This window comes from Phycodurus eques, chromosome 7 (assembly GCF_024500275.1).
Source record: "Phycodurus eques isolate BA_2022a chromosome 7, UOR_Pequ_1.1, whole genome shotgun sequence".
In the NCBI taxonomy this organism is placed as follows: Eukaryota; Metazoa; Chordata; class Actinopteri; order Syngnathiformes; family Syngnathidae; genus Phycodurus; species Phycodurus eques.
This window is the reverse complement of record NC_084531.1, coordinates 9,880,271-9,906,949: the sequence shown is the minus strand read 5'-3', so window position 1 is coordinate 9,906,949 and position 26,679 is coordinate 9,880,271. Positions and strand designations below refer to the sequence as shown.

At 42.4% G+C, this 26,679-nt stretch overlaps 2 protein-coding genes across 2 annotated transcripts in view; both read left to right on the top strand.

Moving 5' to 3' along the window:
- grik4 (glutamate receptor, ionotropic, kainate 4) overlaps positions 1–6,344 on the top strand; it is a 395,044-nt gene extending 388,700 nt beyond the window's left edge. The window contains exons 19-21 of the mRNA XM_061681761.1: positions 3,218–3,346; positions 3,436–3,554; positions 5,487–6,344. Of these exons, the coding sequence (XP_061537745.1) occupies positions 3,218–3,346; positions 3,436–3,554; positions 5,487–5,882 (644 nt within the window). The 3' untranslated portion in view covers positions 5,883–6,344. The remainder of the gene's footprint in view (positions 1–3,217; positions 3,347–3,435; positions 3,555–5,486) is intronic.
- Positions 6,345–20,462: 14,118 nt separating this feature from the next.
- The window catches only part of cbl (Cbl proto-oncogene, E3 ubiquitin protein ligase), a 55,354-nt gene continuing 49,137 nt past the window's right edge, over positions 20,463–26,679 (top strand). Inside the window, exon 1 of the mRNA XM_061681622.1 lies at positions 20,463–21,372. Within this exon, the coding sequence (XP_061537606.1) occupies positions 21,226–21,372 (147 nt within the window). The 5' untranslated portion in view covers positions 20,463–21,225. The remainder of the gene's footprint in view (positions 21,373–26,679) is intronic.

Genomic DNA, 26,679 nt, shown 5'->3' with positions numbered 1-26,679 from the left:
TTTGACAGATAATATATAATTCTTCAAAAAGAGGCTTCCAGCTATTAATGCCACTCACAGTTGAAGTTTACTGTCACACTAAACATGAAACAAAGAGAACTACACATACATTTAAAACAAGAACATCACTTCTTACTCTACGAGCTGATACATAATGGGAAAGGCATGTCTGTACTCCACTGCCCCAGGTGGCCAAGATGCATACACCAGCAGGAGCAGCACAATGTCCATCCATTTTCTTTACGCATATCCGGGGTTGGGTGGCAGGGACAGCAGCCCAAGCAGGGAAGCCCAGACTTCCCTCTCCCCAGCCACTTCGTCCAACTCTTCCGAGGGAATCCTGAGGCGCTCCCAGACGAACCAGGAGACAGTCTCTCCAGTTTGTCCTTGGGGCCTCCTCCCAGTGGGATTTTCCCAGAACACCTCACCAGGGAGGCAGGCATCCAGGAGGCATCCTAACAAGATCCCTGAGCCACCTCATTTCGCTCCTCTCTATGAGGAGGAGCAGCGGCTCGACCCTGAGCACCTCCCGGATGGCCGAGCTTCTCACCCTATTTCTAAGAGAGAGCCCGGACACCCTGCGGAGGAAACTCATTTCTGCTGTTGATATCTGCAATCTTGTTCTTTCGGTCACGACCTACGGTTCGTGAACATAGGTGATGGTAGGAACATAGATCGACCGGTAAATCGAGGGCTTTGCCTTTTGGCTTTGCTCTTTCTTCCCCATGACAGACCGATACAAAGTTCGCCTCACTGCAGACACTGCACTGATCCACCTGTCGATCTCTCACTCCATTCGTCCCTCACTCGTGACCAAGACCCCAAGATAATTACTTATCTGTTTTATATGTTATAATGTTTTTATAAAGTACAATATCAAAGAGGACTACAAACAAGATTTTCTGTTGGGTTTTTGGGGAGGCTGGAACAGATGAATGGCATTTAAATTCATTTCAATGGGGAAAGATGATTAGAGATACAAGTGTTTTGAGTTGCGAGCATCTGATGAAATCAAGGTTGAACCTTTTTGCCACTATTATTAGGAAAGGTACATTTTACACGAAAACATTGCTACACCCACATTGAAGCAAGCTGGTAACAGTATAGTGCTTTAGTGTTGTTTTTCCTTCAGCTGGAACTGTCTTAAATCAAGATAGACGGATTTGCGAACATCTCCAAATAAATTTACAATTTCATCTTTTAGCATGACAACCACCCAAAGCATACGTCGAAATCACCAAATGAAGGGAAGAAAGAAACGTTACGAATGAGGAAGCTGTGCACAAGTGATGTTCTCTCGATCTGACAGCACTTTTGTAAGGGATAGTCAATATGTGCCATTATGATAGACTACTACCCAAAAACATATAATGGAAAGTATTTGAAGCATGAGGTGCTTGAACAAAGTACAGTACCTGTATTAGTTTTAGGGTGTGCACACTTGTGCCACCAGTTTATTGTACATATACCCTTAGCAGATCTACTTAATTGTATAGGTTATAATTCATTCATTAGTAATTAAGAAATAATTAAAAATATAAATATTTAGTGCCTGCGATTGGCTGGCAACCAGTTCAGGGTGTACCCCGCCTCTTGCCCGATGACAGCTGGGATTGGCTCCAGCACGCCCGCGACCCCAGTGAGGAGTGGCGGCTCAGAAAATGGATGGATGGGTGGATGAAAAAGCATTATACCACCATTTAAAAATGTGTCATCGAGGCCTCCTAACAAGCCTGTCTCCTGGTATCTCTCCCTCGAATTTGACACCGCGCTGGGAGACATGTCATCTCGAAAGGATGAACCCGTACCACCAGCATACCATTCCGTAATAGGGGTTGTCTTGTTGTTGGCCTCTCCTTCCTAACTGTTTTGTGGTACATTTGCTCAACAGTAGGCAGTGGTGGGCACAGTTGCAAAAAAATGTTACTCAAGTAAGAGTACTGTCACTTCAGAATAACATGACTCACGTAAAAGTAGTTAATAGGCCTCAAAATAATTACTGTACCAGTACTTGAGTAAGTATAAGTAACTATTCGGTGGAACAAACTACTGAAGTACTGAGTAACTGGTGAGTAAATTCTGATTTATTTTTTTTAATCAGCACTTGGACGTCATATAAACAAAAATATAACTTTGATATTTGATTCCACCCATGTTTATCAGCAATGCTGACATCCCTTTCATTACTCAAAAACTATTTGAGCTCTGCCAACTTACACCTTTATCTTCAGTGCTGCACATACATTGCGTATTGCTTTTTCTTCCTGCTGCTTTTGAATGTACACAACACTTTCTTCAGCAAGAAACAGAGTGTTCCAACAGGTCTGATCTGGTCGCAAGAACTACAATTTGCATTCACGTGCGACAACATCTTGTATGTTACTCAAGCTCGAAGTGGAGTTCTTGCAAACTAACATTTCACCAATTTTTAGGCAGTCACAGATGACACAGCTGTTCTTTTTTGTAGTCTGTAAGGTAAATGGAGATTCCAGCCATGTTTCACGTAATGAGTCATTTTGACAACTTGGCTTCGTGTGTGGTCATGTGACATTTGATTGGTCAAATGGAGTCAAATGTCACTAGTGGTTACATCTGATTTAGTGAAACGGAGTCATGTGACAGCACCCATGGCAGAAGTCTCTCAGACAAATGAAAACAAATGCAGGTAGCAAGTGAAATGTAGCTCAACGTAACAAACTGAACATAATGTCAGTCAAGGTATAAAATATGTCTCGTTAAAACTACTCTGACAAGTGCTAGCCTGTTCGCATAGCAATTGTTAGCATGTTAGCTTTTCATTACAGAAATGGTACCTGAATTTACATACAGGGCAAGATAAAGTAACACCCTTACCATGTGCCCTCAACGTATGTTCTGCTCAGGTCGCTATCTTGCTGTATGTTAGTATAGCAACTGTTATTATGTTAGCATTTTAGCAATTTTCATTAGAAAATGTACCTAAATGCAGGGAAAGATTTACATTTATCTGTTTTGGTGCTTTTCCTACTCAGTTTGCTATCTTGGTATATGTTAGCCTAGCAACTGTTAGCATTTTAGCTATTTTTATGTTATCAGTATTATAATTCCGCATTTAGATTTCATTTACATTTTTCATAACCTCAAAAGGTCATATGCCGATACCGTCATAAAGCGCAGACCCCCTGTGTACATTTGTATGTATGAATATACTGGAGTTGTGCCTCCATTTTGACTGCAGGTTCTGTGTACCGTGATGAGTTTGACCTGGCCATCCTCAAGCTGCAGGAGGACAATCGCTTGGAGATCCTCAAGAGAAAATGGTGGGATGGCGGCAAGTGTCCCAAAGAAGAGGACCACCGGGCCAAAGGTTCTTGTCTCAATAATATTCTTGCTTTGGTTATACATTTGGCATCTGACCGCGTTTTGCTGTCCTTCCAATCCCGCTTACTGCCGCAGGTCTTGGCATGGAGAACATCGGCGGCATCTTCGTGGTGCTGGTGTGCGGCCTACTGGTGGCCATCTTCATGGCGGTGCTGGAGTTTGTGTGGATGCTGAGGCATGTGCCAGGAAGTGAGGTGAGAGAGGCCTATGTAACCTGCATCTGCTTTGTCTCCGTCTACCCCCCCTGGCGACCCCCCACCCCCCGCGGGGCCGCCAGACTCCCCCCACACTGAGCAAGTCTGACACGTAGGCACCGTCTGCTTCCAGACACAATGAGCACAAAACCAAAGATTTTACCTCACTCAGTCTACATGCATATATGTATTTCTATTAGAATCCTAAATATACCGTATATTGCATCAAGTGTGTCTTATTGAATGGAGTCAGGTCTTCTTGGTGAATTAATGGTGCTGGCAGTCGTAGCCTTTTCATCAAAGATGTGTGTGATTATTAACCTTGAATCCAAGCTAGCGTACTAGATGCCTTTCCACTGTGTGCACAGCGTCATTGGTAAACAGGCCAACAGTGCAACTTATACTGTAGGTGTCATTTTATACTGTAACATAGAAGACTGTTGATTTCTAGTTGCTATACACTGATATTGTGTAGTTATCAGGGTGTCAGTTGAATGTAGCCTTGTCTCAGATTGCGAAGTTTTAACAGTGTCGCAGCTCTAGTTTTGCCTTCTTCCATGCAAACAGTTCAAATGCTGAGCTGATTTCTTCGATTTGTCGTCAGAATCGAGACGTGCACTTGGAGTGTTAAACCCATTTCTCATGTGATGCCTTGCAAATGATACTCGATGACTGTCTTTTTTCAACTGGACTCCACACTGTGACTTTACTTCAATAAACATGCAGTATGTGAAAGTCAAATGCCAACTTGTGAGTCCTTCTTTTTGAAAACTATCAACCAGTGTTCAAACTCACTATTTGTACATGCACAGTATGTTTGGTGTACAGTATGTTTACACTCAATGACCACTTGGTTAGATCCACCTGTAGCTACAAAAATGGGTATTACCATAAAATGTGTACTTTAAAGACCCTGTACAGTGAATTCAGAGATTTGTCCTGAATACACGTTTGAAGATAATTGCGGAAAACATGAAAAGACAGCGAACTCTACTGAATTGTTGAGCTTTACCATCAAACCCTTTTTCACCATTTTAGTTTTCCTGATTTTTTTGGGAGCCTGGCTAAAACGGTGCCCAGTGACGCACTTGGGCATCTGGCATGAGTGTTCCCTCCCCCACTATAAAATAACTTGTGGGTCTTCATTCGCATCAGGTATTATCTGGCGCAACTACGAGTTACTCAGTTATTTATACTATGCCCATTTCTACCACTGCAGTGTGAAGTTAGCTTCTTCCCTGGATGCAACAATTTACAGAACAGCTCAGTGTCATTATTTGAATTCCCAAGCGAGGAGATGATGCCGTGGACGAGCCCGCCGCCCGTCCACCAGCCAAAAGGACCCCCAGAAAACTGTTAGCCCTATTCTGTGTGTTAGCCCTAAAATCTGAAAAAAGACATTTTCAATGAGCTCCATGTTAAACTGTTAATTGTTCACATTTTTAAAATTAAATCCACACACGGACGCATTCAGATGTGCATGTGCACACCTTCAGCTTGCCATGCAATATTACCATCACCACCCCCTGTGTTGACAATTGGATTTATAATGTAAACGTGATTTTCGGACCTCTGTTGATTGGCGAAAATTTACCATCAGCGTTCATTTAAATTGGGGATGTTGATTTGAGATACGACAGTTTTGAGATATGAGTGAGGTTGCAGATTGAATTAAACTTTATCTCAAGGGTGTATTAGAAACAAAATGGAGCATTATTACCTTTCTAAAGGTGGACCTTTTAATACAGCTCGTACTGGATTTCAATAGATGGTGCAGGTGTCCCTAATAAAGTGCCTAGTGAATCTGTGTGTACTGTATCATATTTCTGTTAAAACATTTTGAAAAAGTACATCTTAATTGTTGTGCGTTCCGTACTTCCCCTCTCCTCCATCTCTATCTGCCTCTCTCTACCCTTGGGTGTGTTCCAGCAGTCGGTGTGCGAGGAGATGCTGCGCGAGCTGCAGGGCATCGTCCTGTGTCACGACAGCCTGCAGGTGAGGCGCCGCCGAACGTCGTCCGTCACGCGGCCGCGGCCTCTGCCCCTAGAGGAGCGTCGGGCGCGGGCGGCCACCGCTGCCGCCGTCGGCCTCGCCAATGGCAAGCTGTGCGCCGGCACGGGATTGCCCGAGCCGCTCTCCCACAGACTGGCTCAGGAGGCCACGCTGGTGGCCAGAGGCTGCAGCCACATCCGCATTTGTCCCGAGTGCAGACGCTTTCAGGGGCTCCGAATGCGTCCCGGGGAGGCAGCCGGGGCCCTGCCGTCTCCCACGCCCAGCGAAGAGAGCTTAGAGTGGGACAAGATGACAAATAGCAGCGAACCTGAATAACACGCATCCTGCAGACATTCATCTTCGTGGCCAGCCGGTGCTTTGTTGCCAGATCGCCCAACGCTGGACGGAGGTACTGACTCATCTTTTTTTGGAATCTCCTGGGGCAGATTTGTCTTTTCCTTGCTCATGGAAAAACTGATGAGTCTGTCTCATGTCGGCCCTGGGTACTGCTCTGAACAGGACACGCAAAGGACAAACAGCCACTGGGCCATTTGTACTATGCAGTATTTTCAAGTCATTTGTCAGTGTGCTGTTTCTTTTTCTCCCCGCCTTTTTAAATTATTCCTGCCCTCTGTTGGATTATCAGTATTGAATATTGTTGTTATATTGTTCTTGGGAAAAAAATGAAACATTAAACAAGTTCCTTTTTTAAATCTGACAAATGTATGTTACAAGACGCTGACCGAAGTCAGAAAAGAACTACCTGAACTCTTTTTTTGATTTACCTATTTGATGTATCGTCACATGTTCGCTTACTTAAGTCATTTCAATGTGTTTCCTCTTTTAAATACTTCCTTTTTTCAGTGCATACAGTACACATTGCTGTGCCTTTGCATCTTGTCTGACATCTTTGACTCCGTGTCATATTTACTATGACTTTTCCTCACCTCTTTAAGACCTCTCATATCAATGTAAACACGCACAGGGAAAATATTCATAAATGACTTCAGGCCAACAAACATTCATATGACTAAAACACAGCTGCATAAACAAATAAATCTGTCCACTGTAAAGGGAGAACGTTCTTATATATTTATATAAGCAGCTGACGTACTCTTTTAAATGTCAAGGCCCTTCAACTTCAATTGAATGTGATAGGTTGCACAGAGCCCGAGGACCCTTTCACTTCGCATCGGCCGAGTTGCGCTGACATTTTCAAGTATTCATTTTTGCAAAACACAAACTTAGAATATATTAGTCTGAAATCTGGGACTGTACTGAAGACAGGACGTCATCAACCATTTTAAAGAGCTCACTCTGAAATGTGTCTATTCAACATTGTCGCTCAAATTTAGCTAAAATCTTAACGAAAAGCATTCATATTTTCTTTTACTACCAAATTTCTTCAACGGGTTGTATTCATTTACTCAACTGCAGAAAGTAATGGCAGCTATTAGGGTTACGACACTTATTAGTGGGAGGTTTTTAATGATGCAATGTTTTTTATATACATAACTGTCAGTGAAACACCACAACTACATCCTGGAAAAATAGATGGAACTTTGTCTAGCATTTTTTTATGCCGACACAATAACTACATGTTTGACCTGTGAAAATATATCCACTTAAAGCCTCTGGTGGCTGGAATATATCGCAAAGGGTATCCCACGTGGCAACAATGAGGCACTCTAAAGCGGCCACGCCACCGTAAAGCCTCTGTCCACACACCAGAGGTGGGTAGAGTAGCCAAATATTGTACTCAAGTAAGAGTACTGTTACTTTAGAATAATATGACTCAAGTAAAAGTAAAAAGTAGTCATCCAAATATTTACTTGAGTAAGAGTAAGAAATTACTCAATGAAAAACTACTCAAGTAAAGAGTAATTTGTGAGTAACTTCTGATTTAAAAAATAAATAAAATAAATAAGAGCATGAAAGTGAAATAAAATAAAAAATGATATGATATATGGGAGTCGACACGCACCTGCCACCATATCAATTTTTAACTGCCCAATTACCAACAACACATACATTGGGACCTACAGAAACATTATTTGCTTTTTTTCACTGAAATGAAAGAAGCTGTTTGCTGAACAGACTAAGTGATTGTGTGTGGGTGCGCAACAGCATAGGGATAGTGGTGTTGCCATATCCACTGCCAAAACAACAATAAAAACATCTGCAACTTAGCGCAAGGTGTTTTCTCAAGTTAGAATTGGGCTGAAATATTCAAGTTTGGGCAGTCACAATTGAAGAGCTGCATGACAAAGCTGTTATGTTTTGGTCTGTAAACAGACTCGCACGGCAAGTTTTCAAAAATGAGTCATTTTGATTGGCTCGCGAAGGCTACGTGCGTGGTCGTGTGACTGCCTTGTGTCGTCTGATTGGTGAATTGGAGTCAAATGACATTAGTGTACACGTTTGATTGGCACAACGGCCGCCCTATGCGGAAGTCGAAGATGGAGTCTATAAATAGACACGCACATGCATGAATGGTTAAATAAAAGTAGCAAATGGCATCTCGATCATTGTAACGGAGTAAAAGTATCGATCCTTCTTCACATATATACTCAAGTAAAAGTAAAAAGTACAGTGCATTTAAAGTACTCTGACAAGTACAGTTTTTCGAAAATGTTACTTGAGTAAATGTAACGGCGTAAATGTAGCACGTTACTACCAACCTCTGCCACACGCTGACTGTTATGTTAGACATTTTTTTAATTCCATCTTGCTCTTCCGCTTTTCTCTGGGTGATATGCACGTACTCACAGTTGACAAGGAGGCACTCTAAAGCGGCCACGCCAGTGGACTCTCTGAAGGGAAGATGCGTTTTTAGGGTGTAGGCATAGCTACCCAGCTTACTGCACGTTACAATTGCACCCGAAGGCACTCAAGTTCCTAGATAGTGGAGGAGAGGGGACTCACGCCGGGGTCCAATTGCGTCACCCAGTCCCGTTTTAGTCATGTCCCGCAAAAGATTTTGAAAAACTGAAAAGGTAAAAAACATTTTAATGCTAAGAGCTCTATTTTTGTAGATGGCGCATCCTGATGTTTGCGCAAGTGCAAGGTCCACGTGTTTGACCATTTGGCAGACCTGTCTGCGACAAGTTGGGCGTTCTGGCGCAGTAAGGGGGTATCCTTTGACATGAACCCGGCGGAGTGACAATTTGGTGGTGCAAAGTCGGTCTAAATTTACACCTGGTAGACAGCTGGTCTAAGGTGATTTTGATGAATTTGAAAGGGAACCAGACAGATTTGCAAGTGCATGAATATAACAATAATAATAACCAATTAGACTTATACGGCGCTTTTCCAGACACTCAAAGACAATTTACAATTGTACGCATTGTTCATTCACTCCTCAGTCACACCCTGGTGGTTGTAAGCTACTAGTGTAGCAACAGCTACCCTGGAGCAGTCTGACAGAAGCGTGATTGCCATTGTGCGCCAACAGCCTCTCGGACCACCGCCAAAAATCCATAGTCATTCGGGGATTGTGTTAGTTAAGTGTCAGTGTCAGAGACACAACGATGACATGGGCTCCAGCAGGGATACAAACCGGCGACCATCCAGTTGCAGGGCGCGTACTCTTACCCTCAGCACCACACCACCCACAAATATGTTAACAGTTGGCATCAAACCCTCTGAATCATTGTAGGAATCAATGTATTATTATCATCATCATTATCATCATCATCATATTTTTAAATCATCCCTCTGGCCGGCAAAGTGAACACCAACAATCGGGTGGGGATAGATGAGGTCTGCGGAACATATTTAAGTTGGCAGCTGTTATCACAAGCACATTCTGTATTTAATAAGTGTACCCGCAAACATTGTGCGTTGCCACACCGGCCAAGAGGAGTGACAAGGCTCAACTCACGTACGGATCACTGCGATTACACATGCTCCTCTTCTGCACTGAGATGTCTCAGTGCGAGACCGTCATTGTGCCACATTTAAAGGGGATGAGAGTAGTCGCTTTGATTGGACATGATTGAAATCGGCTGTGTGTATTCCCACAAGTCACAGATCTCTGTTTCTCCACAATTGAGTACTACTAGTATGTTTTGAGCAATTATCTTCAAACATGTGTCATGTATTAGGAAAAATAAATCTTTAAATTCACTTAACAGCATCTTTAAACTCATATCACAGGCAATTAGAGAACTGTTTTTTTTCCCCCTCAAGGATGATGGAGGTGTCAATTTGAGTTGTGGTGTTCATTCAAGTAGACAACACAACAGATCTGCCCTTGTGGAACTCGCCAATGAAGATCGCGCCAAGTAATTTTTAAGTCACGTAACCTTTTTCAAGTACTGTGTCCTGGGGGGAAAAGATTCCAGGTGTGTACTATTTGCTGTTGGGTAATTTTCATCCAAAGTCCTACTCAGTACCGCTCACAGCAGACTGGACACTGAATGCATATTGGTTCACTTGCCTGACTTTGGTTTAGCAAACCTGAGTTCAGTTCCCACTCAGTGACTTTGCGAATGGGAGTGTGAATGATAGTCAGTACAGTGCCTTGAGATTGACTGGCGACCAGTCCTGGTGGTGGTCCGCCTAACACCCAAAATCAACTGGGATAGGCTCCACCTCCCTTGACCCTGAACAGGGTAAGTGGTATATAAAGATGGATGAATGGTTGGAAAACAGATTTCACTTTTCTCTTTTGCATATCATGAACCAATTAGGACTTTCATCATGCCGGCACGGTGGACGGTTTTCTCTGGGCACTCCAGTTTCCTCCCACGTGCCAAAAACATGCGTGGTAGGTTAATTGAAGACTCTAAATTGTCCGTAGGTGTGAATGTGAGTGCGAATGGTTGTTTGTTTCTATGTGCCCTGCGACTGGCTGGCGACCGGTTCAGGGTTTACCCCGCCTCCCGCCCGAAGATGGCTGGGATAGGCTCCAGCAGCCTGTGACCCTAGTGAGGATAAGCGGTAAAGAAAATGGTTGGATGGATGGACTTTCATCAAAGAGATTTAATGTGCTGTGTGCTTCTTTCCTATTTACATGGAGCACACCTCCACAAAAGAGCAACACCGTTTGGATCCCCTCTCTTTTTGAAAGCACTCATCCATCTTCTAAAATCGCCCCGTGCTTATCTCGCTGATGTGTCCATCTTTTTAAATGCGCCGATCACCTTCACTCCATCACTCTCCTTCTTGACATTAACAGCAGCTTCAAGGTGCCTCTGCCTTTCCCACAGTCATTCAGTATTTCAGTTTTTTAAAGTAGTTGAAGGAGAATTTATATGACATCAAAATGGTAAGATTTTGCATGACAGCTTTTTCCAACTGCATGTTTGACTGTGTAGAAGGCCAAAATATTATACACACTTCTCAGTATGACGCAGTGCTGTTCTGCAGTTTTTCAATCAACCAGTCTATTGAGATCCAGTATATGAGCTCCATCAGTATTTATGCCTTCACAAGGACAGTAATGCTAAATCAACCAACCAAAATTTTAGAAACTTAGTATGCACACTATACAACAATAAACATAATGTATTATTAAATTAATACCTCTCTGACCATGTCAATCAAAGAAGTTCTTGTATTGGTTTTCATTACATTGTGCATGTGTCCCTAATATTGTGGCCCATGATTTATGGCATGGTAATGTTCGATATGTCAAAACCTGTGACTCTTCAGTGGATACACGTACAAACAGACACACACACACAGACCTGGAATCATTGTGCTGTGAGCACAATAGTACTTTTTTCTTCATGGACTCCGGTTAAGAACGTCACTAACAACCAAGACATTTGCAAAGCCATTTTGACTACAGTGTGTGTGCCTCAGTGCAATGCTGCAGTGAATCTGCAAGCAGTGACCTTTTGTTGTCATCTCCCGAGGATCCTATTGAGACAGTCTAAATACTGGAGTTATGTGATGACTATATTCCGGTTTCGGGCATGTAAATCCCCTGCAGTATTGCTCCAACACAGACCTGCACGTGTATCTGCAGTGAACATGAACATAACAGTTCTTATTTAGCTTTATAAAATTAATTAATTCATTAGTTACTCCATCATGATCGTTTCCTGTTCTCCATTCCCCATTCTTATGCAATGGACTTCCATCTTCTTACTGCGCATGTGGAGACTTGACTCAGAAGGAGGGTAGCAAAACGAACTAGTTGGGGTTTTGTGTGGAAAATGAAGCTGAGTAATCGCAGTGGAGAAGAGAAGATGAGATGAAAACAAACGTTTATTTTTTAAATCAAAATTACCAAAGGTTGCAACCTGTTTCACGGTGACATCTAATGTGCTTAACCGACAAAAGCAGTAGCCACAGGTGCAAGATGCTTTAGCCAGTTGCAGTAGCACTGCTGTTAGTGTCAGTCAAGAAGGATGCAGTAGAGATGATGTGGCATGTGTGACACGAGTGACTCATTTCATCACGAAGATGTGAGTATGAAAGCGGTTGATATGGTTAACTATATTAAATGTTGATGTATTTTCCTCTCAATTACAGTAAAAGTGTTGAGACCATTCACTTGTTAATTTTAAGGCCTTTATGTAGCTCCGGAAATAGAATTTACCGGCCAGGTAGCAGGTGCTGGCTGGAATTCAGGGGGGGAGGGGGTCTGTACTGCGGGGCTGGGTGTGGCGGCCCTCTCTCCCTGTGGTTGTCCCGCCAGATGGGTCCAACCAGTTCACTTGCATGTGTCTGCAGGCACGGCGGACAACTGGTTAGAGCGTCTGCCTCACAGTTCTGAGGAGCAGGGTTCAATCCCTTCCACATCCCAAAAAAAACATGCATGGTAGGTTAATTGACTACTCTAAATTGCCCGTAGGTGTGAATGTGAGTGCAACTGGTTGTTTGTTTGTATGTGCCCTGCAATTGGCTGGCAACCAGTTCAGGGTGTACCCCGCCTCCTGCCCGATGACAGCTGGGATAGGCTCCAGCACGCCCGTGACCCTAGTGAGTAGAAACGGCTCAGAAAATGGATGGATGGATGGATGCAGGCACACACCCCTGGGAATTATTCACTGGGTGTGGGGCCATAAAAAGGGATACAGATCTTCCTTTCTGCTTGACCTAACAGCCAAACAGGACAAAAAAAAGGAAATATCATTTTCTAAAATTCATGCACTTTAGTTCATGATAAATATAATATTGAAAATCATTGAAGTACACAGATATGGATGGCATTGAATTTTCCCTGGGCCCCCAAATGACTAAATAGGCTCTGTCCCAGGCATTAAGTCAGTGATTGCCAATTAGCTTGAAGACAAGGGAATCTGTCAAGTGAATTATAATTTAACTTTGACCTTCTCTGAAGAGACATTTTTAGCAGCCTTTCTTTTGTTGGCATCTTATTTCCATTCTAAATGCCTCCTGTTCACGTCACGTTTGTGCTCTTTATGCTGATATATTTGCCCTTTTGTGCTGTTTAAAGATACCATGCTAATGCTTCCACTCTACTGTATATGTTTAATTATTCAGCCAGGTGGAACACTCCAATGGAACTGCTGTGTCCTGACAGGACTAGTCCAATAGAAAATGTCAACCAAAGACCCTGATTATACATACATTATCTCCTGTATATAAAGGAATATTTTCAACTTGATGTTTTTCTCTTGTGTGGATGTGGATTGTGAGGGGGTTGGTGGGGCCTCATCACATTTAGGGTCACATGCCTTGTGTCTCTCATACCAATTTTCTATATCTTAACGAAGTTTGCAAATGGTACATGGGGGGGGGGGGGGGGGGGGGGGGGGGAATCATTTTGGAGGACAAAAATGGAGGACAAAAACTCACAGTTTGGAGATATAGACGCTCCTGCCAGTAGTACTATCACTGCTGTCAGCGTCAGCCGAGGTTGCAGTATCGATCAAGTGGAGAGTGACACAAGTGAAGCTTTTGATCACGAAGCAGTATTGAAGCGGTCGAAATGATAAACTTTATGAAATATTGATAAATGTTCTTAAAGGCTTAGCAATAATTTACATGTTAGATAATAATTGTAAAGAAGGTTTTTAAGGACCTTATCTAGCTCAGGAAATGGGAGAATTTTCTCAAATTCTACCTATTTTAGTTTATCATAAACATAAATATTCAAGGCGGCACGGTGGATGACTGGTTAGAGCATCTGCCTCACAGTTCTTAGTTCTGGGGTTCAATCGCCTGCCCCGCTTGTGTGGAGTTTGCATGTACTCCCCGTGCCTGCGTGGGTTTTCTCCCAGATCCCAAAGACGTGCATGGTAGGTTCATTGACAACTCTAAATTGTCCGTAGGTGTGAATGTTAGTGCGAATGGTTGTTTGTTTGTATGTGCCCTGCGATTGGCTGGCAACCAGTTCAGGGTGTACCCCGCCTCCTGCCCGATGATAGCTGGAATAGGCTTCAGCACGCCCGCGACCCTAGTGAGGAGAAGCGGCTCAGAAAATGGATGGATGGATGGATGGATGGATCAATATTCAAACTCTTCGCAGATGGGGAGGGTCTGATGACTGGATTTACCTTGGGACCCAGAATGACTAAATACGCCCCTGTCATGATTGACCTTGTGTTATTTTTTTCCCACTCAACCAGCTGTATTTTCCTTGAAGTCACCCACCCCTTATTATAACAATACAGTATTTATCATTGATTTTTATCTTAGCTTTCATGTTGTTGTTGAGGTGGCTCACTGGGGTGATATGCTACCCATGGTGCACTTTCTCTCTCCAAAGTGAAATGGTGTTAATGCTTTTATATACAGCTGCTTACTTGCTGAGGGTTGTGTTGGACATTCTGGCCAAAACATCCTCAGTCTGTTTTTCAGAGAATTTAAAAAAAGAAGAGTAGTGTTAGCTTAGCCTTCCAATAGTGATGACAGGCAGATGGGTATACACTGATTACTATTACTACTTTTGTGTTTGGATTGGATCCCTCGCCTTCACTTGCCTCCATGGGAAATCACATTTTGGACACTCGGACAGCTGCAGGCAAGCTGCAGTGAGTAGTCACGTCTTTAACCAAACAGCAGCAGATGCACTCAACGGCTATTCAGCTTGTAATTGAATTTGTGCAATAAAGATACACAACTTGGCTTTTTTCAAATACGCATTGATAACAGGTTAGAGTTGAATATCTTGAAGTCTTTTTAACGACCTCTAGTAGTAGTGATTCTACTGTAAATCATGTATCAGAGTAGTTCTCTAACTTTTTACATCAAGTACCACTTCAAAAATAGGTACAGGTTTTATTTCTAAAATGTATATTTAAAATGTATACTTATTGTAAACCACAATAACAATATGCACAGTTAGAACATTCACACTGCGCTTAAATATAGGACAATAAAATAACTGTACTTAAATAATGATTCAATTCAAATGTATTGCACATAAAAGTTTAACAAAAATTTGACCTAAATAAGTGTTTGAAAACTAACACTTAGAAAAGATTAAATGCAAATGTATTGTAGTTAAAAGTTAAATACAACTGAACTGTACTAATGAAATGTTTTGGATTAAAAGACAGTTTAAGCCACTGTAACATTATGAAAAATTCAGCATGTAATTAAGTGATTCAAGTACAACAAGAGGGAACCTACGTACCATGAGTGGCACCGGTTTGACAGTCACTTACAGTATATCTGTGAATTAATGTGCTTATATGATAACTGACACACTGCACTACAGCTCCAATCACAATTATATTATTAAGTGATTACATACTATCAGAAAGCTGCATTGTCTATATGAAGGCAGAATGTTTAACACATCTCTTGTATTGTTGTGCAAGTGTGCACAATTTGTTCTCGTCGAGTGTCTTGATCGGCCAACTTCAAGAAATAAAATGATGGCAACCTCTAGTGGGAATTAGGCAACATTACAGCTGAATTGTTTCTACACTAACATCCGACAATATTGTATCAGAATCATCTTTATTTGCCAAGTATGTCCAAAAAACGCACAAGGAATTTGTCTCTGGTAATTGGAGCCGCTCTAGTACGACAACAGACAGTCAATTGACAGAGAACACTTTTGAGACATAAAGACATTGACAAAAACAGTCACTGAGCAAAAAAGTCAGTGCTTGCATTCATACGAGATATACATTTCCCATATGAATTTAAAAAAAAAAAACTGACTGACACAATGTGCACGCACAATAACACTCACCATTACTTTTAATTTTGACTTTAATAATGTGAGCAAGTTCTTTAGAGTGGTGACCTCGTCCTCACCTTTTTGACCCTGCACATCCGGTGAGCCTTAATACTAACAATTGAGGTCTACAACAATGATAACAGACTTCACTCTGTCAGAGAATTAGCTAAAGAGGGATACACATATAACACATTCGGGATGAATTTGAACGTTTCCCCCGTCCCCCGAATCAAAATCAGCAAAGACTCGCTTAAGGGATGTTGCTTGAAGATTATCCTGAGTGATTGTCCTGTGGTGCGGGGTACGTTGATTCAAATATACACAGTGAAAATTCAGAAATAGTTATTAACATGATTACTGAGGGACTGGCTAATTAATTGTCTTTTCCGTTTCTCAGATTAATGGCACACACATGCTCTTTTCCCAGTGAAATGGATAGCGTCCAATTATCTACTCACAGGGTAAGCCATTATATTTTGTTAATTACTTATTCGGAAAACCCAAACAATCATTTTATAGATATCGGTAAGTAAAAAAAAAAAAAAATGCCTTCCACAAACCCAATATTGGAGACAGAAATGTGTACAGACATTTTAGGGGCAGGTGCGGCGCCCCCCCCCCCGCCCCCCCACCCAAAAAAAAGGTCACCCATTCCCAAAATTATTCATACAATTAAGAAAAAAAAACAGAAGTATGCATTTACCTTATGTATTTGTGTCTGTTAATACACAGTTAATAATAAAACTACTAACAAAGAAGATGAAAGGAAGCTACAGTGGATATAAAAAGTCTACACACCCATGTTCAAACGGCAGGTTTTGTTTTTTTAATATACAAAAATGAGACCAAGATAAATCATTTTAAAACTTTGTTTTCACTATTAGTTAACCTGTAAAGTTCAATTGAAAAAAAAAATAGAGATGGAAAGTAAAAATAAACAACTGAGATAAAGTTGTAGATGGGTTCAGAATTATAAGCAATCACATTAAAAAATATTGGTCAGCACACACCTGCCACATTTTAAAGTGCCTCTGATAAATTAATGTGGGAGCAAATGTACAATTCTCCCAAGGACTCAAATAAATGCCCCTCAAATATCAGAGAGGGTCATTTTTATTATTATTTGTTTTTAATATTGATGAAGGAATTTATTCTTCCTTCATCAATGGGCTGCAGCAAAAAGGGCATATTTTTGCACAGGGCAAAAGGGCAGATGCTTGAGCCACACTTGGGGTATGTGTGCACGTGCCTGGATTGAAGTTTGGTTCCCAGTCTGTCCCTTCAGAAATGACTTCTCCGCTTTTAGGCAGTTTTGCACGCATCTCTGTAAAACTATGAAACGACTATAAAAAGGTCTACTTATGATGGCAAATCCTTACACGTGTGGGCTACACTGACTATGACCAAGCCATGGACTCATTGATTTTGCCTTTTCTTTGTATATTCCAGCAGGCTGGATGCCCTGTGGCACCATGCTGCCTCCAACAAGTCATTTGTGGTATTACAGCAGACATCTGGACTGTCGGTGAAGATATTATGTGTGTGCTGTGCTGTCTTGGCTATCTCGAGTACAGCACATACTTTAACAGCTTTAGGAAGACGACATCTTTTTCCTCATCGTATGTGGGGTCTCATATTTTCAAAAGACGTCAAGATGTTAAAAATGGGAACATATTGTGATCTAATACAAAAGCTCTAAAAAAAAGGCCGCTTTGCTGCTGCAAAGATAACAAGAAATATATGGTTGCAGACAAACAGTCAGTGTATCCCAATGGACATCTGAATTGTTGTTATCCAACGAAAATAATGTATATCCAAATGTTGGGTTTCACAGGGCACACATAGACAAAGAGCCATTCACACTCACACCAAAGGATAGTTTAGAATCAATCTTCACTGAACCTAACATTCGTATTTTTGGAATGTGGGAGGAAGTCGGGATAGTACCTGGAGAAAACCCACTAAAGCACAGGGAGAACATGCAAACTCAACACATGAAAGCTAAAGTCCAGAATCGAATCTCCAACCTCAGAAGTGTGAGTTGAATCTGCTAACCACTAGCCTACTATGGCACACTTTGTTTTTCATAAAAAGAACACTACATTTTGAGATTTTCTTTCATTTGACATTGGTGTCATTCATTTTATTACACAGTTGGGAATGTTGCTCTTGTAACTGAACATACATTTGCAACCTAAAAAAAAAGTTGAATGAGCACAATATGTGATTATATTCAATTGAATTAAAAATAAAAGTGAAAAATTAACAACTATAAATCGATTGTATCCCTTTTGGATACAATAACGCTCCCTTAAGGTTGACACTGTCTGGGAAGAAATAATTGAACTATATGTTTGATATTGTAGTTTGCATTGATGGAACGTCCCTCTTATTCTTTCCCATGAGAGAACCCTGGTGTACCTAATGAAGTGGCCAGTGAGAATACATATGGTTATGAACAGCAAGTGTAAGCTTGTTGATGAGATGACTGCTGTTTTCCACATCATAGCACATACCACTCCATGTCCACACACCACACGACCTTGTCTCTCGTGTCTCTCCTTCTGCAGCATGTCTCCGATGCGTCTCCTCAAGCGCTTCCTGTCAGACTGGATCTGACTGAGGTCTGCGAAACTTACGTCATCACACAAACAGACGCTGGGGTCAATGCACTCCGCAAATGTAGACAGTAAAGGACTTCAGACAACTACCCTGCAATTAAAAGCACAAGTGTTTGGAATTTGGTTTAGGCCAGTGGGTGCACCACTCTGTACCTAAAGAGGCTTTAATTTATTCATTTATAGCTACTACTACTAAAGAGATATTTACTTTTCCATGTTGTCATGAAATACACACTCTTGTAACCAGTCGTTCATCAACAACGTGGGTGTGGAGGGAAATGTAAATACATTGCTAATTGATACATCTTTGACTGTAGAATGGTAGAGCACTATGCTATCCTAAATGTTCCTTTCTGCTCATTTTCAGCTAATATCATGGCATATTAAGTGTATTCACTTATTGGGAAAATCCATCGATTTTCTTTGGCGCTAGTCCTTATTTGGGTTGCAGGTGAGCTGGAGCTTACCCCCTCTGACTTGGTAAGAGGCGGGGTACACCCTGGACCGGTTGCCAGCCAGTCGCAGGGCACATATAGACAAGCGGCCATTCAGACTCACCTTCCTATTGACAATTTAGAGGCTTCAGTGAACCGAAGCATGTTTTTGGAATGTAGCAGGTCGCAGGAGGATCTGGAAAAAATCCACGCAAGCACGGGGAGAACATGCAAATTACACACAGGGGCTGAGATTTGAACCCTGTTTGTCAGAACTGTGAAGCAGACATGCTAACCGCAAGGACACGGTGCTGCCACTTATAGGAAAATGTGGTGTTGACTTATTATGAGTTTTGACATAAAAGCTCCAGCCTGGTTGATTTTTTTTTTTGCGCTTTGACTTGCGAACAAAATCTTTAGATACAAGCGCTGTATGGTAGCAGTGAACTCAACTCATTTCCCAACAAGCAGCTTAAAAAAAGAGACTTCAAGCTGTTTCTTGCCACTCCCAGTTGAAGTTTACTATCACACTAAAGATCAAACAAAGAGGTGGTGTATTTTAAACAACCACAAAACTTTGCCTTAAAGGCTGCTACTATGCTAACACATGTTGGGAAACTCCACTGACAGACTAACAAATAGCATCTATGTTGTAGCATGGTGCAGCAACACCTAGCGAGACAATAGAGACAATATAACAGTACGAATCACAGAACTAACAACTAATATTAATGTCGTGCTGAGAAGCTGAGAGCATCTCCGTGTACAGTATATTCCTTTATCTGTCTTATACTGCCCCCAGACGGCCAAGGAGAGCACACCAGAAGGAGCAGCACAACGGCCATAGAATTGATGCAAAGTGTGACAAAAACTGTTCAATTCTTTTTCAGTCTATTTAACTGAAATGCAATATTAGAGTGCTATTTTTGTCATAAAAACACATTACAATTGTTTCTTCTTCCATTCCTTTCAATAGAGAAGAATTATTTCAAATATGTTTTGAGTTACAAGCGTGGATTATGGAATGATCTAAACAAAGAGTAAGTCAGTGTTTCTCAAATAGTGAGGCCCCGATGCCGGAGGGTGGGGGCGGGGGGCGTGTGAGACCCTGAAGTGTAATTGCACATCCACTGCAGTAGATGGCAGTCTATATGTCTTTCTCTTGTACTTTCTTCAATGTTTATAAGGATTAGATTAGATAATCCTTTATATACAATTTTATATAGAGGTGTACTCGCGGAGGCTGTGGGTGGAGGGGTCGCAATTTTTTTCTTCTTACTGTGGGAGTTGTAACAGAAAACAATTGAGAAGCACTGGTGTTAAGTCAAGGCACCACCACCAAATATGATGCTGACACAACTCCATTTTTCTGAGTCTTTTTTTTTGTTTGTCTTTTTGTTTTTTTGTTTTTTTTTTTACTTGGGAGAGTAACTGTGGGTCTCTATCTTCTCTACACCGGTTGCCAAGGTGATACGTGTCCTGCTTAACTGACAGTTGATTGACTTCCTTGGAGGCCAATCGAGGTCTGGCATGGCAGCATGGGCCCACCCGTTGCCATTGTGGTCACACACACACACACACACACACACACACACACACTCACACTCACACACACACACAGGCACACGCTCACACTCACTATAGTTCTAGTGGGAGACGTCAAAATCGTCCCATGGGTGACCAGGACGCCCCACGCGAGAGTTCAGAGGTTCATTCAACTGGCCGTCCAAACCTTTTTTTTTTTTTTTTTTTTAAATGAATGCATCGGGCAGACAGACGGGCACTCCCGACCACATTCAGGCAGCGTGAGCGCGCACGGCGAAGGCGTGGAGTTTGGGATTTCGAGCCGGGGAGGGTGTGCGAACGGAAAGAGACTAACAGGAAAGGAAAGGGCCGCGCACACACACGTCACAGAGAAGGGGAAACGGCAAAGCAACGATACTGGGCGATGTTGAATTTCCACCGTTATTCAGTCACCCTTGTTCCCGTGCGTGTCTCCGAGCCTGTCGCACCCCACGGCGCCACTTCCTCTCCGGCGCCGTCGGCGAGCGCTCTCCGCCGACCTCGGAGCTGTCGCCCAGACGCCCCACTTCCCCTTCGACGAGAAGCATCAACTGCCGCCGAATACACACTGGGAGCTCGTCAGGAGGACAGGACAGGACGCCGCTTTGGGTCGAACCGGAGCCATTGTCCCCCTCGCCGGGCTGCGCGTGTGCCCGCACGCCGAGGCTTTCCACTCGGCGTTGGAAGGCTGCGTTAGCCACAATTGGGCTTTTATTCCACAAACTCATCGGTTTGCTGATGGAAGCCTTTAGCCGATAGTCCCTCCTCCCTTCCTCTAACCCGCCGGGTTAGGGGAAATCGCCGGATTTGCCACTCGGGCGCTGTCCTCTCCAAGGGGGGCGCCGGCCGGCCGTATCACCAGCTCCCTCCGCTCCCCGACGCTTGCCGCGCCTCACCTGTCTGCGGCTCTGGCAACGAGACCCCAGCCGCCGCCGAGCCGCCCGAACATGGCAGGGAACCTGAAGAAAGGCGGGGGGCTCATCGGAATGATGAAGGATGCCTTCCAGCCACACCACCACCACCTCCATTCGCACCACCAGCCCGGGGCCGTGGACAAAAAGACCGTGGAGAAGTGCTGGAAACTGATGGATAAGGTTGGTGGAGAACGACCTTTGGATGAGCAGCGGATGCTCAGTGGTTGCTAAGCTAACTGCAGCTAACGAGCGATAAGCGAGCTAATCTTCGTGTGCTGCTAACGATGCTAACTGAAGCTAATCAGCTGGACGGCGACATGCTTAGCTCGTGTTAGCTAATTGGCTAACGAGGTTTTCTCAATGACTTTCCGAGACTTCACTGCTTCGTTGCTCGTTGTTCTTTTAGAAGACGACGTCCACGTTATTGGTTGAATATTTCACTCGAAGAGCTTGTTTACTCATAGTTTCTACTAACTGTGTTTGACATCATACAGTACCGACGACTTTTTTTCTTTCTTGCTGAGATATGTACAATTGTTACCTATAAGAAATGAGAACATTTACTATATATATTTTGTCTCACACACGCTGTTGTTGAATTGGCGAGTCTGAGATTTCCCTGGATAACTCCAGCAAAGCATAAAAAGAAAATGCATTCGATTAACTAGGGGAATTGTTTAATTTCTCACCATTTCTGGGGGAGTAAAAGTCATGGGCTGTGACCTCCAGTTTCCTTTGCGTTTCACATACGCAAATATTAGTGTGAATGGGAAGACAAGGCCGTTTTTGTCTTTTCCTCTGAGTTTGAAGGAGAAATCTCTTTCATTAAGAGAAACCTCATCAGAGTCATTTGTGTTATGGTTGGTCATTTGCTTTGGTTACCCTCCCTCCCTTCTAAGATAGGACAACTGGCAAGTTAGTGTTTCGCTTTGTTTGGGTTAAGGAGCTTATCTAAATATCGGAGAGACCTTCAAGTTATTGCCTTCAAATTGTGATAGAATGGCTAGTCAACCATACTGTACACATACAAATAAAAAGAGAATAAAGGTGTGCCTCGACTTACAAGTTTGCGAGATACAATCATTTGCTCTGACTTGTGAGCAAACATTTTTTTGATTTGAGTGTTAGATGGCTTGCAGTGAACAGGTCTGCAAACAAATAGGGCAAGTGCTTCAAACTGTTTATTGCTACTCTGAATTTTATTGTCAATCTAAACTAAAGAGAATTACACATTGTTTAAAACAACACAACTTTGTCTTAGAAAAGTCCACTAGCTTAATGCGAACACGCAATGCAAAACACCATAGATGGGTTAATATATATAGCATCAATTTCGATGTTATAACTAGAGGTGCAACAATTAATTGATTAATCAACTTGATAATTGATTAATCATTCACAGCCATTCTTTAACTTAAAATTGTGATGGAATGAAAGATAAAAGCAGACTGATTTTTTTTGTTTAATCAAAATAAGATGTTTGCAAACATCTGCTAATTATTTGAAAAACTATAAAAAATCTTTGCCTGATTTCTGACATGAAACCACTAACTGAATCATAATAATAATAATAATCCATCCATTCTCGATACCGCTTAGCCTGTTCAGGCTTGTCGGGTGCTGGAGCCTATCCCAGCTGACTTCGGGCGAAAGGCGGACTGCACCCTGAACTAGTCGCCAGTCAGTTGCAGGGCACATATAGACACGGGCAACCATTTGCTCTCACATTCACACTGTCACTGAGTGGGAACTGAACCCACGCAGCCTGTACTGAAGTCGGGCGAATGTACCGCTACACCATCAGTGACTATAATCAAATAAATTTATGGCGAAGTTACCGTATTTTCACGACCATAAGCCGCACTGTATTAAAAGGCGCAGTCTCAGTTGCGGGGTCTATTTCTGTATTTAACACATACATAAGGTGTATTATTGGGCGCAGGCATGGTAAAACTAGCTTAAAACATACGGTAGCATGCATGCACGCTAAAACATGTTTTTAAAAGGGCAGCTGGAGCAAAACTGAGTTCGGTTGTACTTTATTGAAGTATTTAAAAATGTACTCACGTTATTTTTTATCAATCCTCATCCACAAATCCATCAAAGTCCTTCTGTATCCGAAATGAACAGCTGGGCAAGTTCTCCATCAAACATGCCTGGTTCCCTCTCGTCATTGTCAGAGTCAATCTCGTTGCCGGGGGGCTGTTCAGCAATGATGCCGGCGTTTTCCTCCACTTGCGAACCATGGATTCGGTGATCTTGAATTCTCTCGCGGCTGCTCGATTCCCATGTTCCTCCGCATAACTGATAGCTTGCAGTTTACACTGTTCTTCGTAGGTGCCATTTCTGGTGGTCCTTAGCCAAACCGATGTTGTTTTGCACAATGCATATACCTACTGGGGGCGTTCATTCAGCGTCCTCTTTCACGCGCACCCTTCCCCTTTTAACGTCCGCATGCTGTCCTCAGTCACGTCCGCCTTTCCTCTACATAAGCAGCTTGTCGGCAGGAAATGGTCCCAGTCAGTCAAGCGGAGCGCTCATTAAAGTCACACAACATTTACAGATTTTGGAACTCTGTGCACACACAAGGCGTGCCACATTATAAGGCACCCCGTCCATTTTGGAGAAAATTTAAGACTTTTAAGTGCACCTTATGGTCGTGAAAATACAGTAATAGTCAGTGTCATGTATTTTCAAAATAATAATTATTTGCGGCCGTAGTACGAATAACCTGTGATTAACGTAGTTGAACCTGAAGCATCTGCAGAAGTGTATATCAAATAAATGGTTCTCTGTTTTAAAATATTTGTACTTGTTTAACTTTACAACAGAGAGGAATTTTCAAGTACAAAAACATGTAAAAAAGCATTAACTGACACATCTTTGGATTTAGGCCATAGATGTATGCCTAACTCAGTGAATTTACTGGCAAAACATTATCTATGCATTATGCCCTTTAACGTTAAATCATATTTCTCCTACTCCATTTTCTTTGTCATGGAATTATGACTTCAAAATAAACCACAGAGATGCCTCACTCAGATATCAAAACCTCATCTTTTGACAAAAGTTTATTTTTAAATGCGATGCACGGTGGCCGACTGGTTAGCTCATCCGCCTCACAGTTCTGAGGTCCCGGCGTTGAAATCTGGCCTTTCTCTCAGAAGTTTGGATGTTCTCCTGGTGCCTGTGTGGAATTTCTCCGGGTTTTCCAGTTTCCTCCTACATTAAAAAAAAAAACATGCACGATGGTTTAATTGACGAATCTAAAGTGTCCTTAGGTGTTACTATGAGTACAAAAGGTTGTTTATACGTGATTGGCTGGTGACCAGTTCAGGCTGTACCCCGCCTCCCGCCCAGAGTCAGCTGGGATAGGCGCAATCACACCTGCAACCCTAGTGAGGATAAGCGGTTCAGAGAATGGATGTATGGACTGATGTACAGAGAGAGGTTTAAACTGAAACGGGTGCAGTTCAATTTCTTATTCGTTTTTAACGTTTCCGATAAACAAAGTTTCCTGTCAAGCGTCCACAGTCACAGAAATGCTAAAACTTGCCCAAAACCTTTCTGCTGGTTGCTCCTTCAGGAGTTTCTACAGCACGGACGTAACATGATAAGCCACCATTGTTGTTGTAAATTTCGGCTGTGTCCGCGCTTGGCCACTTGAGAAATGGGACAACTACGTTATCTCAGGAAAAATGCTTATATGTGCCGATGGATTTGGCTGGTGACCAGATTCGAGTGTACCCTGCCTCTCACCCAAAGTCATCTGAGATAGGCGCCAGCACACTCTCGACCGTAGTGAGGATAAGCGGGATGGAAAATGGATAGAAACAGCGCAAGGACACGACTCTACGGGACTCAACACTCAATAAATGGCATTTACTTTTTCACGAGAAAGTAAAACAATATGGACATTTAATTGGCATAACTCCGGCCAATTATAATTATTTTGAAAAGGGCTAATATCGGCCGATAAAATGTCTGACTGATGAATCTGTCGGGCCCTTGTGCTCCGATGCTTTGAAATATCAAGAAGCTTTAATTTCTTAAATCTTCTTGAGACAAAATCCTAAACACAAATGTATAGAGCGCCTAGTAACTTCAATATGGTTCACGGGGCCCTCCCATCAATTTATTTATTTGGTTTTTTTTTTAAAATAATGTTTGATGTCCTTTTATCAGCTTTACAAGATAATTTGGGTTGAAAATGCCCAGAATATCCCTTTCAAGCTATTCTAGTCTTCTTCACCTAGCAGTTGAGATGGACGGATTTCTCATGAATATGCAACATGGAAATAAGATTTGCTCTGATGAGATCACTCAACTTCTCAACGTTAATATGGAAAACCACTTCGCTCTAATTTGCCGTTGGCGATGTAACTGTGGCCGAGCGTTCATAGCGACCTCACGTTTGGATCTTTTGATGTGGCATCTTAGTATCATCTTTAAGCAGAATTCACCCAGCGTTGGATTGTTAGCCCACAACTCACAACCCCACAAAGGAGGGGAGGTGGGTGAAATAAAAGAGAGGCTAAAAACCCGCTCCTGTTCAATCACTTCAACGTAACTGCCTCGCAGTGTTCATGTCTCATGGAAATTTTTTCCACAGTGTCTGCAAGATTTGCTTTTTAATCAACAGTTACAGTCAACATTCTAAATGTAGTTAATATTGTTGTAAAACACAACAATTGGGTGCTTTTATATACTGTATTTGCTAGACTTTACACCGATCTGATCAGCTTGATCGGTATCTGCTGATAATTAGCATTTTATGCTGATCGGCTTTGTCATAATTCGCCGATCAGATCAATGACGTCATTGATTGGCTCCGCAAAAGACATTTACTCCACGTTGCCATCGTGTACAGTATATTTGAATCCAAAAGCTGGTTTATTTTTAGCCTTGTCGCATGTCTTTTGACGTAGTACTGTAAATATCTGCCAGCCAATAAAGTTATTTAAAAAATAAACATGTCGCCGGTGTGGGACAGACAACATGTCTGAGACAGACATGTGGATCAGACAACAAGACAAATTTGCTCTTTCACGACTGCACTATGTCCGACGACTGCAATAAAATCTTGTATTCCGATATCACCGCATCCCGTCTTTTACGATCACTGGGCTTTATCTTGTCAACTCAAACGCGACTGGATACACTCGTTACCATGGCCACGACAACCACAACAATCGATCGTGTCGTGTGTATTATAAGAACAAAATGGGGGAAAACGTGTGCTGGTTATCACCGGTGCTCGGGAGAGGACTTTTAATTCAAGGCTTGCTTGAGGTATGGTCACGTACTTTGAATACGATACGGCTCGCAAGCAGGCAACAAACCATAATTTAACCTAGCAAGCTAGTGCTAGCACTAACGGTTGTACCGGCGTTCTGTCGAAGCATGCTCTAAAGTTTCGGTGTGTAATTTAATTACAATAAAGTAATTTAATTACAGTAAGTTCGAGCCCATTATTTCTATCATGTT